The following is a 20,914-nucleotide window of genomic DNA, read 5'->3' on the forward strand; positions in this document are numbered from 1 at the left end:
TTTTTTTTTTTTTTTTCTTTGTTTGTTTGTTTCCTTCTACGATTTGGGTTGTTTAATATACGATAACAAAAATAGGGAAGGAAGAAGAAGGGTAAAAGCAAAAAAAAAAAAAAAAAAAAACAAAATGACAACAATGACACTTTTAAGTTCTGCAAACGCCCAAAAGTTTTGGGAATTGGATTCAGCATTTGAGGTGAAGGAGCGCCACACGAGTAGTCCTGTAAGAACTATGGAAACCTTTCGCTTTCAGAAAGAAGTACTCAGTGTGAATGGGGAAACTGACACTGGTGAACGACCAAGTAACGCTCACTTGATCAGTTTTGAAGAACATCAGGCATCTCTTCCACGTTTGCCTATTCCACCATTGCGAGACACCTGCGAATTATATCTAAAGTCTATTCAAGCTATTGCTTCATCAGAGGAATATTTCTACGCATCTAAAGCAGTAGAAGAGTTTCTACGCCCTGGTGGTACAGGTGAACTACTACACAGTCTACTAGTAAAATGGGATCAGTCATGTGATCAACCAAGTTGGCTTGAAGAGTTCTGGGATGATTCTTACCTCTGTACACGTGATCCCATACCTGTAAATGTGAATTACTTCTTCCAATTGCAGCCCCATCCACAACAGAAAGGTGGAATAGAACGTGTTTCTCAGGTTGGGCGAGCTGCAAGTCTTCTACATGCTGCCACAGAGTATTATCTTTCTATTCTTAATGGTACAGTGGAAAAAGAGTTTGAGCGGGATTCACCTGTTTGCATGAGTCAATATAGATATGTCTTTTCTACTGCACGTGTTCCTGGTTTACATCGTGATCGTAAAGTTTGCTACTCTACAAGAGCCTTAACGAGTGATGAAAAAAAATCAAAGTTTGCAGAATTTGTGGCTACAGATCCTAAACATTGTATTATTATTATTCGAAATCGTTACTTTAAAATACAGGTATTACATGATGATGGGACACAGTATAGTGTGAATGAAATAGCACTTGCACTTAAGCATATTGAAAATATTGTCACTTCACGTAAAGAACCAGGAGCTCCCATTGGTCTTTTTACAACATTAGATCGTACAGACTGGTTTCACGCTCGAGAGCGTTTGAAAGCTTTGGGAAATGGTGAAGTTCTGCAAGCAATTCAATCAGCGATTATTTGTCTTTGCCTTGATGCTGTAGAAGTAACTTCTCCAGATGAGGCAGCACGACTGTTCTTACATGGCCCAGGCACTAATCGCTGGTTTGATCGTCATAATATTATTGTAACTCGTGATGGGAGTGCTGGTATTAACTGGGAACATTCCGTAGCAGATGGTGGGACAACATTGCACGTGGCAGACTTTATGTACAGACGAGATTGTGAAAGATATATAACTGATAAAGATCTGGAAGAATTGATGCAAAATAAAAAAATGACATCACTCACCCTTAAAATGATATCAGAGTTAAATTGGTCTATTGATAATGGTCTTGATAAGTTAATGAATGCCGCTTTTGCAGATTTTAAGGTTTTAATTCAGAGCAATGAGACACATGTATTACATTTTCAACCATTTGGTGGTATTGCTATTAAAAAAAATGGAATGTCACCTGACGCATTTGTACAAGTGGCTCTTCAACTGACTTTTTACAGACTTTTTGGAAGAAACTGTGCTACTTATGAGGCGGCGAGTACACGTACTTTTTCGCATGGACGAACGGAATGTGTGCGAAGTGCAACTCGAGCTGTTTGGGATTTCTGTCACGCCGCAGCGGATCCTGTTTTTTCAAAGCGTGTGGGATCTTATGTACCAAATCAACGAGATCTTTTACGTACAGCATTGGATGCTCATACAAATTATATGAAACTTGCAAAGAAAGGTCTTGGTGTGGATCGTCACTTATATGGACTTCGAGTTATGGGACGTATGCATGGTATTCCACTTCCTGATATCTTTACAAATACATGTTTCCAGCGGAGTGCAACTTGGCTAATGTCTACATCCCACTGCGGAAGTAGTGCATTGGATGCATTTGGATTTGGACCTGTTGTTGGATCAGGTTTTGGTATTGGGTATATGATTAAAGGAAACAGTATGGATTTTGTTATCACTTCCAAGTACACACATCCTTTTACCTCTTCTTCTGTATTTGCATCTATGTTACATTCTTCACTTATGCATTTGGAGTCTATTGTTCAAAGCGAAAAAATTGGTGAACGTGCAAATGGCCACACGTTGGTCTTTTCACATCCTTTTGGTTTGAATGATTTTGAATATACACAACAAGACGGGTTCTTATACCAGCGATATGCGAAGGAAAGTCTACGAGAACTCGCACACACTATGGAAGAGAGTGGGAGTAACGAATCCTCTGCGGACGTCACAAGTGGATGTTCCTCAGAGGGTGTGAGTAATATTTTGTAATGCCTGAAGAAGAAGTACATGAAGTAACTGTCTTTCTCTCACTCTCTTTGTGTGTAAAAATTATTACGAAAGAGAAAGGAAAAATATAGATTATTAAAGAAGAACTAGAGGTAAAAACAAGAAGAAAGACAATTTCTTCTTTGCCATTTACTCTTCCTATATTGATAACCCTCTCTTTTTTTTTTTTCTTTTTTTTTCCTTCTATAATTTTATCTGTGGGTAAAGGTATGGGTATGTCTATATGGTTGATCTGCAAGCGGGTGTTTCTTTGGGATGGTAGCTTCGATTTTTTTTTTTTTTTTCCTTTTTTTTTCGTTTTTATTTATATTTATATTGGTTGAATGGGCTCACGTGGCACTTTCACGCTATTCCGTATTTTAAAAGAAGAAAAAGGGAGGGATGAACATTTTGAGGTATGAAAAGAAATTGGATCAAGTTGTGAAGAAAAATATATATACATATATGTATATGTATCAGATAAAAGAGTGACACGAATGAAAAAAAAAAAATGAAATAGGGATAGAAAAAAAAAATATATATATAAAATGACTGAATGACACTTCTTGTGAACAGTGGTTTGATTCTTGTCCTACTTAAGTGTTTCCCCTTCTTTTTGTAAGAATAGGGGTAATACTTATATTTAGTACAGTGCAATGAGTTTCACTGACACTGCAAGTCGATTCATAACTCATATTTTAATCTTTGTTTATTTTTTTCCCCCATCGATTTCATGTTTTTGATTCAACGCTTATATTTACATATCCCTACGTATGATCCTTATATGTTCATCCTCTCTTTTCCATGCATGCATGCATCTATTTATCCTGTCTCCCGTAAAAGGTATACTACATGCGTATAAGCATCTGTATATTTGACTTTTTTTTATTGGTGTGTGGGGGACAATTTGTCCTTCAGCAAAGGAAACGATTATTATGAAACGACCGTCTATATATATATATATATATATCAAAAAAAAAAAAAAATCGAAACCATTATATTGAGTATGATTCGAAAAATAACTTGTTTATATCCCATCTTTGGGTTTCACTTGTTTTTTTTTTAATTTGGGGTTTTTCTTTTGGGGGTTAATTTCATCTCTTTTTTTGTTGATAGCGACTTGTTTTCGTTAATAAGATGCCCTCTGGGATTGTACTCTTTTAGTACATTAGATACTGTCTTTGGGATCCATATTATTCTTTTTTTTTCTGGTTGGACTCTCTTGTATTCTCCTGTTTTTTTTTCTCTTTGAATTTCTTTTTCTCTGTTCTTTTAGAAGAGATCTGTTCAAGAAGAAAATAAACAAAGGGAAAAATGAAATAATAACATCTATGTATATGTATATGTCTCTAATATATGGGTATAGAGATATCAGTATATGTACTTTGCCTGTTCCCATCTCTCCCATTGTCCGTTTTCACATGATGCTGTACACTGGTATGCTCCTTTGACGTGATTCTCACATGACGATTGAATACCATTATTATCCCAATAAGTCACTTTGCTGATTTTAACGGCTGTACACTGTGCGTTTGCCGCCCATTCTTTCTCTCTCTCTCTCTCTCATTAATTTGAGTAGTCATTATGTGTGTGTTTCATCTGTTTCTATTGTTGCTTTTGTTGCTATTTTGACTGTTCCCATCTCTCCCATTGACCATTTTCACATGATGCTGTACACTGGTATGCTCCTTTGACGTGATTCTCTCATGACGATTGAATACCATTATTATCCCAATAAGTCACTTTGCTGATTTTAACGGCTGTACACTGTGCGTTTGCCGCCCATTCTTTCTCTCTCTCTCTCTCATTAATTTGAGTAGTCATTATGTGTGTGTTTCATTTGTGGTTTCTCTGTTTCTTTTTCTTTTATTTTTGTTTGTTCCTTTTGCCCTTTCCTGTTGTTATTTTTCTTCTTATTTTGCTACTGTTACGTTCTTTTTCCTTCTCTTTTTCTTTTTCTCTTTTTTCTTTCTTTTAGATTATTGTTTGTGCCTCTCCATTGCTGTTTCTCTGTGAAGAATGATGTTCCCCGGCATGCAGGGCCCAAAGCCACTCCCAGACGCGGAGGCACACGCGCAGTTTTGGACGAATTTCCATCGATTTCTCGGCGCCGCCGCCGCCGCCGTCTCCATCGCTTATGTCATTCGTCACTGCGAGCGCCGGACCGGAGCTTTGCTCTTCGCGGGTGTGTAGAAGTGGAATCTCCGTGTAAGTGTGTGTGTGTGTGCGTATCTGTGTGTGTTTTGGTTTATTATGTGTGTAAGAGAAGAAAAGAAAGGGAGGGAGGAAGAAAGAAAAAAAAAAGGGGGGAAAGGATGAATATATAGGGAAAAGGAAGGAGACTATCTGGAGACTGTGATATTCCTTATTCTGTATGAAGAGTCTTACGCTATATGCCACATATGCTGCCCCCTGTTCTTATTCTTGCTAATAGGGGTGGGGATGTTGCTATTATTGTTTCCTATGTAATTTCCATGTAGTATTCTTTTCTTTTCTTTTTTTTTTTTCTTCTTTGAATCCTAAAATTTCTTAAGAACGTGTCAGAGACATATGACCTTCTTCCTTTAATTCTTTCTCTGTAACGATTCACTTCATTATCTTGTTTCTTCCCAGCCACCATCCTTTTACATTATGGTGGATTTAAATACATCTGTATAATGAATAGATGAATCTTATTTATTTATTTATTTTATTTATTCTCAAATACATTTTTTCCCCCTTTTTCTTTTTTTTATTATTGAATTAAATTCCTATCGTTATTTTAGTGTAGGAAGACTTTACTAGCGTCAATGGAGCAGAAGCCATTGATTGAGGTGAGGACTCTCACCGTGGATCAGGCCGAGGGCTCCTCCGCCCCATTGACGGCCCCACTGCATATTCGGCTTCAGTACAGTGTGGGAAGAACTGTGCAGGCACCGCAGTGGCGTGTGGTGTATGAGGCGGATATTGCGTATAAACGAGCTGCCGTGCCGCTTCTCACTTCTTCATCATCTCTCTTTTCACTACCACTACCATCAACATCAATATCAACATCCTTAGCGACACCATCGGCTTCTCCTTCCTGTTTCTCAACATCCTCAACGACAGCCACTGCTAAAGATTCCGCATCATTTCTGCGGCACACTCCCATTCTCAACGGGGCTGCATTACTGCCAGGAGAGTTATATGAGTTGGAAGTATATCTTCATACCATAGATGTATTGTCTGTTGTGCCGGAGACGTTTCTTTTACAAGTAAGTCTTCTGCGCCTCGCACTCTTTGATACGACGGCGTCTGATCATCATGATGATGAGAGTGATGGGAAACAGAATGGCAATGATAGGGAGGTGGGAAGTGTGAACTTTGTGGTGCAGGTAGGAAAGAATGAAGAGGGGATGTTGATGCGGCTGGTGATGAATCCAATGAAGTAAAAAAGAAAAAAAAAAACAATAGGAGAAGAAATGAGAAACAAAAAAGGGAAAAAAAGAGGTTCACACTAAAAAACAGGTGAAAAAGAAAAGGAGAACGAATAAAATAATTAATAAAAAAAAAAGTAATAGTAAAGGATCAAGTGTGAAGTGGGATCACATTCTTTTTTTTTCTTTCTTTCGTTTTCCCATTCTTCTTTATATACTATGTTTGTACTGTAAAGACATAGATTTCTTCACATACATCTATTTTTTTTTTTTCTTTTTCTTCAGTTTAAATGAACACACACACGTGTGGCCTATAAAACAGTATATATGATGCCTGTTTTTTTTTTTTTCTCTTTATAATTACAACTCTGTTTTTCACTGTAATCTAATTTTTATATTATTATTATTTTTTTTCTTCCTTCTTCCTCATTATGATAACAAAACAAACACACAAATTTAAGTAAAGGGAGGGCCTAACAAGAGGTGAGATACTCTAACAAAGTAATACCAACAGAACCAAAAACAGAAGGGTATATTTAAATAGAGTATAGCGGGGGAAAGAGAGAAAAAAAAGAATAATAACAACAACAGTACAAAAAAGGACGTGATGTTGCTCGGCGGATTTGTTCCACGTCGTTTCGCGCAGTTCAACCGTGATCCATGTTGGATGTTTTTTATTTTTTCTATTGGTTTCTGGTGGGGTGAATATCCAGCAATGCAGATCAAGTATAACGCACGCGATCTCATCTTTGACCCACACCGCTATGTATGGAGCCACCACGATGATCATCACTAGTATAGTTAGAACTTTCATCAGCAGAAGCGGCAATTAAGCAGACAGCGGTTGAAAAAAAAAAGAAAAGAGAATGAAGTAGTTAAGGCATAAAAGAAAAAAAAAAGAAGAGAAGAAACAGTAGGTCACCAATGAAGCGAATAGTAGGAATATTACAATTGTAGCGTAAATTCTGTTTGCTTTGTCTTTCTACACATATTTGTCACGCCAGTATGTTAATAAAAGAGGGGGATACAAAACAACAACAAAAAAAGAATGACAAGTGTTTCTGGCATTTGTACTTATGTGTTCATACAGCCGTTAATGTATCTGTCTTTTCTTTCATTACTGATATATATATATATATATATATATCACGTAAAGAGAAGGTAGATCACAAAAAAATGGTATTCATACCTCTTCAACGGTGTAGAAAGGCAGTGTAGGCGGTTTGGGTTGTAGATGAGGACGTATTAGCAACTGAAGGAAAGAGACTGAGAGAAAAAGAAAAAAAAAAGGGGGGAATGACATGCACCCATTTTTTTTTTTTTTTTCCTCTCTATCAATCGCTCTCTCTCCCTCTATATATACATATTATCAATCGTTAATACACACTTAGAAGTATTATATTACAATACTAATATTAATTTATTTGTTTTAGATTCTGTGGTTTTGTTGTTATGTCCATTTGATTATGTTTTTTTTTTTCTCATTTTTTTTTTTTTTACTATTTTTTTTGTTTTTCAACGCGACGTATGTTCTTAATAATTTGAGGATACATAGATCGTTATTTGACAGATCAGAAAAGAAGAAGCAAACACCGAGCAAATATAAAACAAAGAAAACAACAAGAACAACAACCAATAAAAGAAAACAGGGAAAGAAAGACGGGGGGAAATCAGAGAACGAGGGCGTGAAAAATAAAGAAACAAACAATTAGAAGAAACTATTGAGGAAACGAAAGATACTATATACATATATATATATATATATATATAGATAAACAACAAAAAAAAAAACAAGAAATCCAAAATCCATAATCATGCACCAAACAGAACTTGTGGAAGCCATTATCACCATGGCGCACGTGCTGGAGCCCCACGCACTCGCCACACTTCACCAGCGCCTCACAAAAATGTTGGGAAACGACATGTACGCATCTCATCAAGGCGGTGGTGGGGCGCCCTCGTCGTTTAGAGGCGGCGGCCCGCGTGATCACCACCAGCACCACTCACATCATCATCATCAGATGCAACACCACCAGCACCACCACCGCGGCAGGGGAGGTGGCGGCTTCTCTGATGTTTACATGCACGACCGACGCCGCTTTAACGATTATAGGGACGCCGCTGCAAACAACACAAATGGAAATGGAATGCGTTATTCATCACGTGGTGGTTATGGTGGTGGCAGACATCGTGGTAATGGGAGATTCCGAAATGATGATCGCTCTGGGTCTTCTGGCCACCGCAATCATGATAACAACAATATGGATGATAACCGTAAATGGAGATCTGAAGAAGGAGCATCAAAAAATGCAAATACAATCACATCTAATACATCCGGTACGGGGAGTGCTGTTAATGCCAACAATGCGGCGGGTGGAATAAATACAAATGCAGCAGGTGAGGGAGACAGACATAATCAGCGAAAAGGGGGAAATAAAAGACGGGACAGACGCCGCCCTAATACCAGTGATAGTGAGACGAAATGATCACGGGGACTCTGTCTGTAATCTCTTCGTGTGTTTTTGTGGGGTTCCAACCGGGAGTACGAAAGTACAAGGAAGCGGCTGAGAGAGAATTATTTACTCTTCTAGGCTGATGATTCTTTGCGAAAAAAAAAAAACAAACAAACAAACAAACGAAGAAAAAGGAAAGAAACAACGAGCGAAAGGGAGACGGAAAGAGCTGAAATGTGAAAAGAAAAAAATATATAATGAAAAAAAAAAGAAAAGAAAAGTATTCCTGCCCCAGCGAGATTGATTTTTTAAAAAGGAAAAAGAAAAGGAACAAAATATCAACTAATTTCTTCTCCTTCTCCGCGGAGGGTCTTGAGGAAGTGATGAAAAAAAAAAAAAAAAGAAAAAAAAAAAGAGGCCCGGCAAGTGTATTGGTGTTTGTGTATGCGTATAGTAACAACGGCTGTCAGATTGGATGGGAAGGCAGTGTCGGAAAGCGGAAAAGAAAAACAGGGGAAGAGTGGTCAGGGAAATGAAAGCAAAAGTATTGGAGTACGACCCAAGAAAAAAAAAAAAAAAGAAAAAAAAACACTTGGAAGAACAGGTCTGAATTAGATAAAATGTTCCTCTGGAGTCATCTGTGTGAACCCCTTTCATGACAGAAAGAAAGAAATAGAAGAATGAAGACATCACACGATCAACTGAAAAGGAAGAAAAAAGAAAAAAAAAGAAAGAATCAAAAACAACAAGAGAAAGGGGGAAAAAAAAGGGGAGACACTTACGTAGGAAAGGGAATGAATCCCTCCTTCTTTCTGTGTGTAATATGGTCATAAGAAAGAAGAAAATCAAAGAAAAGGTGATACACCAGATTGTGGAAAGGAATCCCAAATAGCAGATGATGGTCAAATCAGTGAAAGATAGTTGGAGAGAAAGAAACAACGTGTATAGAAGACAGAACATTAATTAAAGAACAAATAACGTTCTGAAGAGAATTTCCTCCATGTAATAGGACGAGGCGAGTGATAATGATTACTGATGTGTTTGAAGTAATAAAGCTACAGATACACCTATGCAAACAGAATAGAGAATAACCATTTTATTCTTTTTCTTTTTCTTTGCCCCATCAATATCAGATTTTCCTTGCCTTTTCCCTCTTTTTATGCTTTTTGTGCGTGTGCGTGTGCGTGTTTTTTTTTTTTTTTTTTCTTCCTTCCTCATACAAGCGTGCGTATATATGTGTGTATTTGTGTGGGCACGTCTGTACGTCTGTATCAATGAGAGAGTGTGAGAGCAATTACTGTCAGACCCGAAATGCACACAGACGGAATAGTTGGGGTTACAGGTACAGTTGAAAGGAAAGAAGGGGTGAAACCAAAAAAAAAAAAAAAAATTGGAGTGATGGGCTGCGAGTTCTTTTTTTTTTTTCTTTCGTTTTCTCTCTTTTTTTTGTTGTTTCTCTTTATTTTCTTTCTTGTTGTACCTATTCCTCAGGTGAGGAATTAGTTGGGACTTTGCTCTTAAATGTGTTTACTTCATTAAGGGCAATAGTCAAGAGCTTTCCTCTTGCTCTGTTTTTATGCTTTTGTAAATGAGAGATCTTATCAGGGAATGAAACCTGAAAAATGGGCTAAGAGAATTACAAGATAAAAATAGAAGAGAAATACGACCCCACTTCTTCTGTACGCAAAGGGTCTTGACGCAATGGTTCTTCCTCCTATTGTTTCTTCTTGTAACGATGCGTGGGCGTACAAGCGCATATACATATGCATATATATATGTCTGTCTGTGTGTTTTTTTCTTTAAGGATTTTTTTTTGTTTGTTATATTTTAGCACATATATTACAAATCAACATATTCTTGCCAGAATGTTATTTTTGTATTTGTATATAAACTGTTTTTTTTTTTTTGTTTTTCTTCTCTTTCTTGTTTTCTCTCTCTTTCTCTGGGTACGTTTCCCCTTCACCCCCTCACCCCCTCTGTTTTTATTGTTATTCTTATATATACATGGGCTGAACTTGGTGAGAAGTCACCATTAATGTCTGACACAAAGTCGAAGGAGTCTGGAGTTAATGCTGGATCAGCTAAGAGTACTGAGGCACACCACAGTACGGAATCCAAGCAGGTGGTAGCTGTTCAAAGTGTGGACAAGGGGGTGAGTAAGCATCCGCTAAATCGTCCATGGACGCTGTGGTACGACTCCGTATCAACGTACGACAGTCAGAGATGGGAGCATTCCCTTGTTGAGGTGATGACGGTGCGAACTGTGGAGGACTTCTTTACGATGCTGCACTACTGTAAGCCACCACATGTTCTCCGTGTGTCTGCGCAGTATCATTTCTTTCGCGAAGGTGTGAAGCCAATGTGGGAAGATCCCAGCAACAAGGGAGGTGGTAAGTTGTGGTTGAGTTTTGACGGAAAGATCTTTGGTGGCGCCGCCGTCGGTAAAAAAGTGGAAACTGCCAACACAAATGGTACTGTTACTGGAGACGGCGCCAACAACAATAGTGCCAGTTCACAGGAAAAGTCAAAGAAGGAAGAACAGGATGTCGAGAAGAGCCCTGAGCTGGACACCATTTGGGAAAATGCGCTCATGGCAATGGTTGGCGAGTACCTTGACGACGATGTAGGCGGCGAGCACATTATGGGCGTGGTGCTCTCAAAACGCAAGTACCAAAACCGCCTGGCATTGTGGTTGCGTGATGCCACCGCCACTGAGGCGATTTCGCGCATTGAGAGGCAACTAGTAAAGGAACTGGGACTGCCGTCCCGCGCGCGTTTCATCTTTACTCCACACGTTAGCGGGAAATCGTAATATACATTCAGTCAGCAACAGCAGCAGTAGCAGCAGTAAGAAGAAGACGACGAAGACGAGGAAGAAGAACAGAGGCAGCAGAGCCAGGGGGAGGAAAGTCCTGAAATGGGTAGTGGGGGTAAATGAGATGGGCTCTGAGGGCATTATTGTGATCTCAAGAAGAAGAAAACAAAGAAAGTTGAAAGGAGGGGGAGGGGAAATGGAAGGAAGAAGGAAGGATAAATTCATGAAGGGAACATAAAGGAATTAAAGATGCGAGCAGTCACTACCAAAAATAAAGGAAAAAGAGAAAAAGTGAAGCTGAGGGAGGCAAAACAACAACAACACAAAGAAGAAGGGAAACCCAGTAAAAAAAAAACAATAAGCAGAAAGAGAAAATGTGAGTTTCACAATAATGGAAGAAGGAGGAAATAGAGAAAGAAAGAGAGAGAATGAAAGAGAGAGGAAAATGATTAAAAAAAAAAAAAAACCAAAAAAGAAAAGAGAAAAAGAAACAAAGGGGAGGGGAGAGGAAAAAAAAAAAAAAAACTATCATCAAAGAAAATAACAAAATCAAAAAAAAAAAGTTTGCCATTCTTTCTTTTTTTCTATATATGTATACACATTTGGATGGATAAAAAAAGAAAGTAGGCCTGCTCTGTGGGTATGTGTGACTGTGAAAAATGATGATTAGCCGAATTCTGGTAGGGATGGGGAAGAAGATAATAGAGAAAGGAAAGGAACTTCTTTCCCTTTGTTCTGTGCTGTACTAATATTATCACTGTGTATGTATGTCTATACAAAAAAAAAAAAAATAATTATGGTTTTGCAATCCTCTCCTCACGCATGCACGTGCAAACACATACAAGCACAATACAAGCGACTAACATCTTTTTATTTTTATTTTATTTTTACCTCGACGTTATATTTCTGTTTCTTCCTATTCTTTCTGTTATTATTGTTATTTTTGTTGTTGATGTTGTTGTTGTTGCTTTTATTATTGGTAGTGTACCGCTTCTTTCTTTTTTTTTTCCTTTTTTTGTTTCTGGGATATAAAGCCTAAGAGGGATGATATGCCCCTATGCTTTGTACCACTCACCTCGATTGTTTTCCCTTTCTTTCTCTTTCATCATGAACACAACGAGTGCAGGAAAAAAAGGAAACCAAAAGCCAGAAGAAGAGCTGTTAAAGGTTTGAATTGTTATCCTTATTGTTTTTTTCTTTTCTTTTCTTTATATGGTTTCCTTGTTTTTTTTCTCTATATTCTTCTTTTCTCCTTTTTTTTTTTTGCTTCTCTTCTTCATTGCACACCTGCAACTGTGTATCCACATATACTAAGTGGAAACATTGAAGCAGAAGCAAGAGGGGAGGGTTGCAGAAAAGCACAACACCCATTTTCAAATAGGTGAAATAACTATAGGGTGAGAAGAATATAAGATTACAGTAGAGAAAGAGAAAAACAAACAAACAAACAAGCAAAGAAAAGAAAATGCCTCTCGCTACGCAGGCAACCAATGAAAATACGGCCACAATAAATTCTGAGCAAATGCCTTCACTGGATGAAAGTGCGCAAAATAACACCAGTGGTGGCACAGTCTTTGGAAAAGATAGCAACAAACCTGAAAAATGTACGAGCGGGTGTGCGACGGATTGGATATCGGATGAGTTGGCAGTTCTTGCAGATGAACTGCGCACTTATATTCCAAAGGGCACGTGGGAAAGTCTCGGAAGTGAGAAGGAAATTATGGAAGAAAACGGAGATGATGTGAAGAAGCGGGCACAAGTACGTGTAGCATTTGAGGTACGAAGAGATGTTCTCATTCACCAACGAATGGTACACACAAGTTATTTAACAAAAGAAGCCAGTGAAGATAGTCGTGATCTACGTGGAACGGTAAACACAATGTATGAAGTGGCGAGAAGTGAAGTGGATATTGGGGTACAAGCAATAGTACCTCTTGTAAATAGTACTTCACAGACATTATTTGCACGGAAAGTGGATGCTGCTGTACAGGCGGAACCCACACTTGTAGATGCGTGTATTCGTGGTTCTCTTCCACCAGGTAAAATGGCACCAGAATTAACAGCTTTCTTTGATAAAGTACTTCCCCGTACTCTTCATTGTCTTTTACAGAATCATGAAGTTCCAATTTATAAAGATGATTTTTCTTTACTTACAGAAGATGATGCGATTGTGGGATCTCGTGATGATGCTGTTCTTATTGAAAGGGGTAATTATACACACACAACTATGAAAGATCTTCGAGTTTCTTCTATTAGTTGGAGAAGTTCAAAACCAAAGGATGATTATGTATGTATTTCTTCTATAGCGCGTTATAACTTTGATCAACGTATGGAAGCAGAAAAACGATGTGAAACTTGTGTAAATCTTGTTTGGGATTTTGCAGATCCTATGCATCCTCGAGCTTTACTTGAAGCACCTGTAGAGATACAAGTAATGTGTTTTAATCCTCTTAAACCAAACCTTATAGTAGGTGGTGCGATGAATGGTCAATTATTTTTATGGGATTTAAATCAAATAACTGCAACAACTGTTAGTGCTAATAGTAGTGTTAACAATGATATTGCTACAGCTGGTAATTCTATGAAAGAACAAGTACCAGAATCTGTTGAAAGTTTTAGACCTGAAACTGGATCTAAAGATATACCACCTATGGCACCAAGTGTTAAAGGATTAAGTGTAGAAAGAGATGGAGATGCACTTGTACCACGTCTTCAACCTATACAATCATCTCGTGTTGAACTTTCTCATAGACGTCCTGTTCATGCAATTCAATGGATGCCAAATGGTTTAGAATGTGGATTTGATGGAAAACAAGTTGTCACTCAAGAAGGTCGTCAATTTATCTCTTTAAGTGATGATGGTTATATGTGTGTATGGGATATTCGTGCTGAACATCTCCCGGCGGATAAACTTCGAAAAATGAAACATCAAGGTCGTGTGGGAGGTGAAGAATTTCCATGGGTTCCACTATTAAAATTTCAAATGTCTAAACCAGGAAACGCTGGAGATTTAATGGGATATTGTTTTCACGTGGATGGTTTACAATCTAATGAGGCACCTTCCTATACTGTTTGTTGTGGTAGTACAAATGGTGAGGTTGCTATATGTAATATACAAACACCTGATGAGAGAAGAGAATTTTCAGCAAATACAGAAGAAACTCGAGTGGTACGACAAGTATCAAGAGGTCATGCCGGTGCTGTAACGGGAGTACAACGTCATCCTACTATAAGTGATGTGTACTTATCATGTGGAGATCTTCACTTTAAACTTTGGCGTGTAGGATTAAATCATCCTATATTTACATCTCCTCAACATGATGCCCCTGTGACATGTGCGTGTTGGTCTCCTACACGGGTAAGTGTCGTTGTAGTTGGAACCATGGATGGTAAAATACAAATATGGGATCTCTTAGATAGAAATAGAGAACCCTTACTGGTTCATCAACTTGTACAAGATGCGATTACGGTTATTACCTTTAAACCACCACCCCCTACTTTACCACCAATGTATGTACAGTATGTGGCGATTGGTACTAGTGTGGGTTCATTCCATTGGTATGCACTACCGCGAGTCCTCTCACGCGGGCCGAGTGGAGAACAGCGACATTTCCGGGTCATGTTAGAACGGGAAGTGCGGCGAGTCCACTATTACATTTGGCGATGGTCGGAGCGTGAACGAGAACGGGATCGTTACGGTGCGGCGGCCGCCACAATGTTTAGAAAGTCACTTCCCGCCATTGCGGCCACGACGGCGGCGACGGCGGCGGCGGATGAACACGAGATGCGATTGGATCATTTTGGAATGATGCCGCATGAAGAGAACTTTTACGCCCACAATCACCATCGCGATGAGGAGTTTCTCCGCATTGTAGAGCAGCCACTGCCGGAGGCTGACATGATGGAGATGGAGATGGATGACATGGACGAGGATGAGAATATCAACGGAGAGGTAAATGGAATATAGAGCTTTCTCACACACTCACTCACTCACACACACATACACACGCATGGGAAGAAGAAGAAGAAGAAATGGAAAGAAATCCAACAAGCGAGAACACAATGAGAAAAAGAAAAAAGGAAACAACTATAGTTAATAAAATGATCAATAGAACGAAGAAAAATATTATTAAAGGTGTGTGTCTCTTTCTTTTCTTTTCTTTCTTTTTGGTTTATAGAGTGGTGTAGTGGTTAGGAGAGATTCTTGGATAATTTATTCGCTTTGTTTCTCACTTAACTGTTTTTTTTTTTTTTTTCTCTTTTTCTCTGTTGTGTGTGTGTTTGTTTGCCCTGTGCTTTCCTTTCTTCTTTATATTTTCTTCTTACTGCACAAATCATATGTACATGATGCGCGAAAAACGAATGATGTAAAAGAGAGTAAAAGAGTAAAAAAAAAAAAGAAAGAAAGAAAAAAAAAACCAAACTGAGCATGCCTTGTTGCACATATTTCCTGTTAAGAGCGTTTCAGTTATTATTATTTCCTTTTTTTTTCTTTTTTTGATATTGTTGTGGTGATGATGATGATGGTGATGGTTGAACTCTTTTTTTTTCTTTCTTTCTTTACAATCGTTTGCCTTTCAAAAAATAAATAAAAAAAAAGAAATAAAAATAAAAAAACAAGAAAAGGAAGTGTTTTCAGCTACCCTGTTGAATCCTTTTGAAATGGAGTGTTGTTATTTTATTTATTTTTATCGTATCTTTTTTTGTTTTCTTCTCTTTTTTCTTTGTTTTTGTGTGTTGACATTTACTCTTCCCTGCTGAATGATAGGAAAGAATTTAAACAAAACAAAGCCCCATTTCACATAGCTGTATCGACGCTCTGAAGCGGTATATATATTTTTTCTTTTTTAGGCCAAGATAAAGCGATAGATCAGAGAAATACCAACAATAAGAAGAAAAAGAACGAATACCCTTTTTATTTATTTATTTTAAAGGGTAGTAAAGAGCAAGAAGAAGAAGAAAGAAAGGGAGAAAAAACAAAACAAAAAGGAAAAGGGGAAAAAAAAAAAAAAAAACAGATGGCTGCCCTTGTACATCTTCCTGACAAATTCATCACATTTCCGTATCGTCGTGGAAAGGAAGATGTACCGGATTGGTGTCTTTGCCTCAACTTTATTAGTATTAATCACTCTAGTAACAACACCAGTAGTGTAGAGGCCGCATTAAAGCAGATGAATAGTTTACACAAAACTATTGTTCAGACATGCCGTAACGACAGCAAAATTATTCCAAGTGAAAGTTTTATTGAACACACATTAAAGCCTTATTGCCAATTGGTCGCAATGGCTCAGGCACACCTCCCACTTCATAAGGCACAAGTACATAAAAATATGATGTTTGTCTGGCGAGACAGTTTTGATGATAATTATAAGAATGAATCTTACAATGGAAATCTTGAACTTTTATGTTGTATTTACAACCTTGCCGCTTCTTACGCTAATGTTGCCGCACATCAAGCACAAAGAGGAACTGTAGATGATGTGAAAAATGCATTTAAATCTTTTCAAAATGCTGCCGGATATTATGAAACGGTGGAACAATTATTAAATCGACTTCCACCAGAACATATAAAAGGTGATTTAACTTCAGAGTCTTTGAATTTGCTACGTCGTATTTCTCTTACCACAACTCATCACTGTGCTTATCTTAAGGCGGAACAAGATATGAAAGGGAATCATACTATGTTAGCAAAAATTGCACGTGAAGGTGCTAAACAATATGAAGAGACTGCAAGTGCAACTAAAGTGAGTACATGGTTTGGAAATAATAAGAAAAATAGTTTGGTAACACAAATGGAACAAATGCTTTCAACTATGGCATTAATATTTAATGCCCGTGCTCATTTACATCTTGCTGTTTTACGAGAAGAAGCGGATGAAGTAGGTATTGCCATTGCTCACTATAATAAAGCACAAAGTTTTTTATCTAAAATTCCAAAATTATCTAATGATGATCTTCGTTCATGGGTAAATAGTATTATTAATAATGTGAACAAGGCACATGAAAAGGCAATTGCATCAAATGAATCTGTATACTTTATGCGTGTTCCTAAAGAAGTAGAGGATCCTAGTGGTCTTCCACGTCCATTAGGAAAAGCAACAGAACAACATTGTTTTACTTCATTTGAGTCTAAACGAGGAGAAGATCCTTTCTTTGGTATTGTTCCTGCTCATATAGCATCTATTGCTTCTAAATGGCGTGAAAAGGAAAGAAATCTTGTTTCTGTTTGTACTAAATCTTGTACTGCAAATCGTAATAAAGCTTCTGAACTAATTCAAAAACTTGGTGTAACAGCAATGATTGAAGTACTCTCTGGTGAAGCTAGAACTCGTGGAAAAGTTCCTACACCACTCGCAGAAAAGATTCAATCTCTTCATAAGGGTGAGGGTGGTACAACTGTTGGTGTAGTAGCATCTCTGTTATCAATGGTAAAGACATGTGATGAGTTGTGGGTTGCTGCTAATGAAAAGATTCAACAAATCAAAGCAGAACTAGAAGCTGAACAAAAAGAAGATGCAGTTTATCTTGAAGCTTATGGTGAACGAATGTGGAGATCTGCACGTCGTCCTGCTTATGAAGTGGCAGAATATCACTCTATTATTGCTGCCATTCAGGATCATGAGAAGGGACTTCAACAATGGTTAGTAGAACCATTTGGTAAAGCGAAGATTGTCGTTGATGAGAGTGTACGTGATTTGGCACGTTTGGATTGGCCAATGTCTGATCTCGATGCCCTCATGCCCTTTGTAGGTACTAATGAAGCACGTGAACAGAGTCAAAAGATGTTAAGTCATGTTGAGACACTAAAGAAATTAATGCTACGTAAACAGAATATTGAAGAAACACAAGATAGTCGTTTACGGGAATTAAATGAACTTATTGAGTCTGACAATGTAACCTTTGCACTCTCTGCAGTAGAAGCAAATCAACGTGATGTTGTATTAAATAAAGCAACTCAACAAATCAGTGATGCTATTGAGCGAGCCAATGAAACTATGCGAGAAGAAGATAAAGTTATGCAAGAAGTAGAAGCAGCTGTAAATAATTTAGGCTACCTCCAGAGTTCAGATCCCGTTATGGAAGAAATGCAAAAAGTATGTAATGGACTAGAGAATGCCTGTTCTATTTACTGTAATTTACGTCAGGAGTTTTCAGATATTGTTCGCTACGGCTCCTCTGCTCTTGACGGCTTAGAGGCCACACTCTCCAGTGCCAAGTCCTTTACTGTCTGCCGTAAATTAGAAGCCGAGGGGTTGAAGGAATCGCTGGATGCTCAAATCGCCAAGAAGATTGCAGAGATGCAGCAAAATCAAGCGAGTGCTAATGCCATTGAGGAATCACGAAAACGACAGGAGGAACTACGAAGACAGATTGAACTGCTGGAACGTCAACAAGAGTCATTGGAGCCAAATCGAGCTGAGCGAATGGCGGAAATATTACGCCGTCAACGAGAGGTGGCGGCGGCCTTTGCAGAAACTCCATCCGCCCCTCCTCCTCCTCCTCCTTTTCCTCCTTCTTCTTCAGTGCCAACAACAGACGGAGATGCCCCGCCGAGTTACGAATCGGTGATGAATTCACATTTCTACATGCAGCAACCACCGGCTCCACCACCGGCGTATCGCCCACTGTAGTGATTATAGGGATATATATATATATATATATATATATATATATATATATATGTTAATCCCCCCTTTTTTTTTTAATTTTATTTTGGCCGTTTTTCTTTAAAAAACGAAAAGGAGGATAAGTACGAGAAAAGGAGAAGAAGAGAAAGAGAAAAACAAAACGAAAAAAAGAAAAAAAAACTTTTCTTTCTATATAGACTCCTTTAATTCCTTTTGCATTATTTCTCTTGTTTTTCACGTTTTCATTTACATACTCTTACGGTATCAAACTTTACGTTAATGAAATAATTGTGAGGGAAAAATGGTATTAGTTATTTCTTAACTAATAATACCCTTTCTTATTTTCTCTCTCTCTCTCTTTTTTTTTTGATGTTTTTGTGAACTCAATTTCCAAATATATTTCTCTATCGGTATTCATTCATTTTTTTTTTTTTGGATTTAGAATGGATGACAATGAAATCTCTTTAATGGGAACCACTGTTGTGTTGAGGTGTTTTAAAAAGGACACGAATGTGGCGAACAGTGATCAACAGATTTGTTGTAAAATGATTCTACAACAAAACGAGAATGAATTAATCTTTACGATTCCACCGAATAATGGAGAGAGGGTAGTATGTTTACAGAAAATATCGTTAAGAGATGTTGTCTCTTTCACATTACGTACAGGTAGAGAAGGCACGGAATGGATGCAAATCTACAATCAAAAAGGGAATCGAGTGGATAAATGTAATGAATCTACTCCAGTATTCCCTTCTGTGATTCTATTGGAAATGGTGAACGGTGATGTAGTGGAGATTGCTGGTATGCCAATTGCGGAAGTGACCTCACTCCTGCAAATTGTTGATGCTCAATTGCAGCAACAGAAGCGGGAGAAGAATATAAAAGAAGAGGAGAAATCTTCACTTTCTCGTCTGGACCAGTATATTGCATCGAAGTATCGTGGAAACACATTATCGCATGAGAGTCTGTTAACTTCACCCTCACCTGCACTTTCACCATCTGTAATGATGCCTCAAAGTATTAATAATGGGGAAATGAAGAAAGGCGTATTAAAGCCAAGACGAGTGAATAAATATACTGCACTTTTGTCTGAGAAGGATACTATTCACCCCACCAATGGTCTCTCGCCCGATAGGCGAATAGAACAGCTTCAAGGTAATGTTATTATGCACTTAACTCCTATTGGAGTCCCTACTCAAATGGTAGAAAGTTTTAACATTGGTAGGCAAGGCGATGATAGAACGAGAAGAGAGCTATCGGAGGGGGAACAAGTGAATATCTCATTGCTTCAATTGGATACCTTTAACTCTAATATGACCTCTAGTTTAGATAATCAACGGAAACCATCTCTTCTACCATGCTCGGATGGTAAACTTAGTGGTAATGTCAATAGTGCTAGTGATGCTGCTATTCCTTATGCTTCTGTATTAAAGACTACTGATGGAATGAGTTCAGGGAGACGTGAGGCTTACTTATTAAAGAAGTTAAAGGAAAAAACTAGAGAACTGGAAAAAGTACGAACTGAACTTCGTTTTACAGAAGAGGTTCTGCGGCATAAGACTGAAGAGGGTCTTCGACAAGAACAAATGCTGCTTGAAAAGTACAAATATCTCACACCAGCACAGCGAGCTCTATTGGATTTTGACGCCTTGTTGGAACCAGTCCTTTCACTTGAGGAAGTACAACGTAGGCAAGAAGAAGAAGAACATCAACGACATTCAACAGGGCGTAAATTGCAGCACTTTCAACAGCTTTCCAAGGCCTTTAAAGAACAATTACAGGAACGCTCTCTCTCAAGAGTGAATACCATTACCCCAGAAGTTTCTCTTACAGAACCATTTAAGGAAGAAACGACATCACCGCATGCCACTAAGCAGATGGATTCACAGAAAATGTCTGCAGACGACACATCAATGAATAATAATCAGACTTCAACAGACGCTATCACTCATAGTAGAGATATTGTTAAATCAGCAAGCCCCAAACTTAGTGTTACATCTCCTAATTTCACGGATATACACCGTAACACAATAGGGAAGTCTACACTTCCCCCTTCACGCCTGGAACTCTCAGGGAATGACTTGCCGCTATCACCACCATCGCCACCAGTGGTGATGCCAACAGTCACTACTACGACGACTGCTGCATTGACACCAAAACCATTGGTTAATACTTCTTCAGATGCTATTGGTAATTTACCATCACCACCAGCTGGATTACCGCCA

General features: G+C 38.2%; 7 protein-coding genes across 7 annotated transcripts; all 7 read left to right on the plus strand.

Moving 5' to 3' along the window:
* Positions 1–124: 124 nt before the first annotated feature.
* On the plus strand, positions 125–2,401 carry TM35_000053490 (putative choline/carnitine O-acetyltransferase; the record flags this gene model as incomplete). The annotated part of the gene is made up of 1 exon (XM_029023004.1): positions 125–2,401. One exon carries the CDS (start codon positions 125–127, stop codon positions 2,399–2,401), a length of 2,277 nt encoding a protein of 758 aa, XP_028885819.1.
* Positions 2,402–5,187: 2,786 nt separating this feature from the next.
* Positions 5,188–5,808, plus strand: TM35_000053500 (uncharacterized protein; the record flags this gene model as incomplete). The annotated part of the gene is made up of 1 exon (XM_029023005.1): positions 5,188–5,808. The coding sequence occupies one exon, from the start codon at positions 5,188–5,190 to the stop codon at positions 5,806–5,808; it is 621 nt and encodes a 206-aa protein (XP_028885820.1).
* A 1,799-nt stretch (positions 5,809–7,607) lies between these two features.
* TM35_000053510 (uncharacterized protein) lies at positions 7,608–8,279 on the plus strand (the record flags this gene model as incomplete). Its single annotated transcript, XM_029023006.1, has 1 exon — positions 7,608–8,279. The coding sequence occupies one exon, from the start codon at positions 7,608–7,610 to the stop codon at positions 8,277–8,279; it is 672 nt and encodes a 223-aa protein (XP_028885821.1).
* Positions 8,280–10,281: 2,002 nt separating this feature from the next.
* On the plus strand, positions 10,282–11,058 carry TM35_000053520 (putative eukaryotic translation initiation factor eIF-4E; the record flags this gene model as incomplete). The annotated part of the gene is made up of 1 exon (XM_029023007.1): positions 10,282–11,058. The coding sequence occupies one exon, from the start codon at positions 10,282–10,284 to the stop codon at positions 11,056–11,058; it is 777 nt and encodes a 258-aa protein (XP_028885822.1).
* A 1,468-nt stretch (positions 11,059–12,526) lies between these two features.
* TM35_000053530 (WDdomain 63) lies at positions 12,527–15,028 on the plus strand (the record flags this gene model as incomplete). The annotated part of the gene is made up of 1 exon (XM_029023008.1): positions 12,527–15,028. One exon carries the CDS (start codon positions 12,527–12,529, stop codon positions 15,026–15,028), a length of 2,502 nt encoding a protein of 833 aa, XP_028885823.1.
* A 1,051-nt stretch (positions 15,029–16,079) lies between these two features.
* TM35_000053540 (uncharacterized protein) lies at positions 16,080–18,692 on the plus strand (the record flags this gene model as incomplete). Its single annotated transcript, XM_029023009.1, has 1 exon — positions 16,080–18,692. The coding sequence occupies one exon, from the start codon at positions 16,080–16,082 to the stop codon at positions 18,690–18,692; it is 2,613 nt and encodes an 870-aa protein (XP_028885824.1).
* A 440-nt stretch (positions 18,693–19,132) lies between these two features.
* On the plus strand, positions 19,133–20,914 carry TM35_000053550 (uncharacterized protein; the record flags this gene model as incomplete). The annotated part of the gene is made up of 1 exon (XM_029023010.1): positions 19,133–20,914. A coding segment is annotated over one exon (1,782 nt), but the record flags the coding sequence as incomplete, so codon positions are not given.

The sequence above is a fragment of the Trypanosoma theileri genome (genome assembly GCF_002087225.1).
Source record: "Trypanosoma theileri isolate Edinburgh chromosome Unknown TM35_Tth_5_V1, whole genome shotgun sequence".
Classification (NCBI taxonomy): Eukaryota; Euglenozoa; class Kinetoplastea; order Trypanosomatida; family Trypanosomatidae; genus Trypanosoma; species Trypanosoma theileri.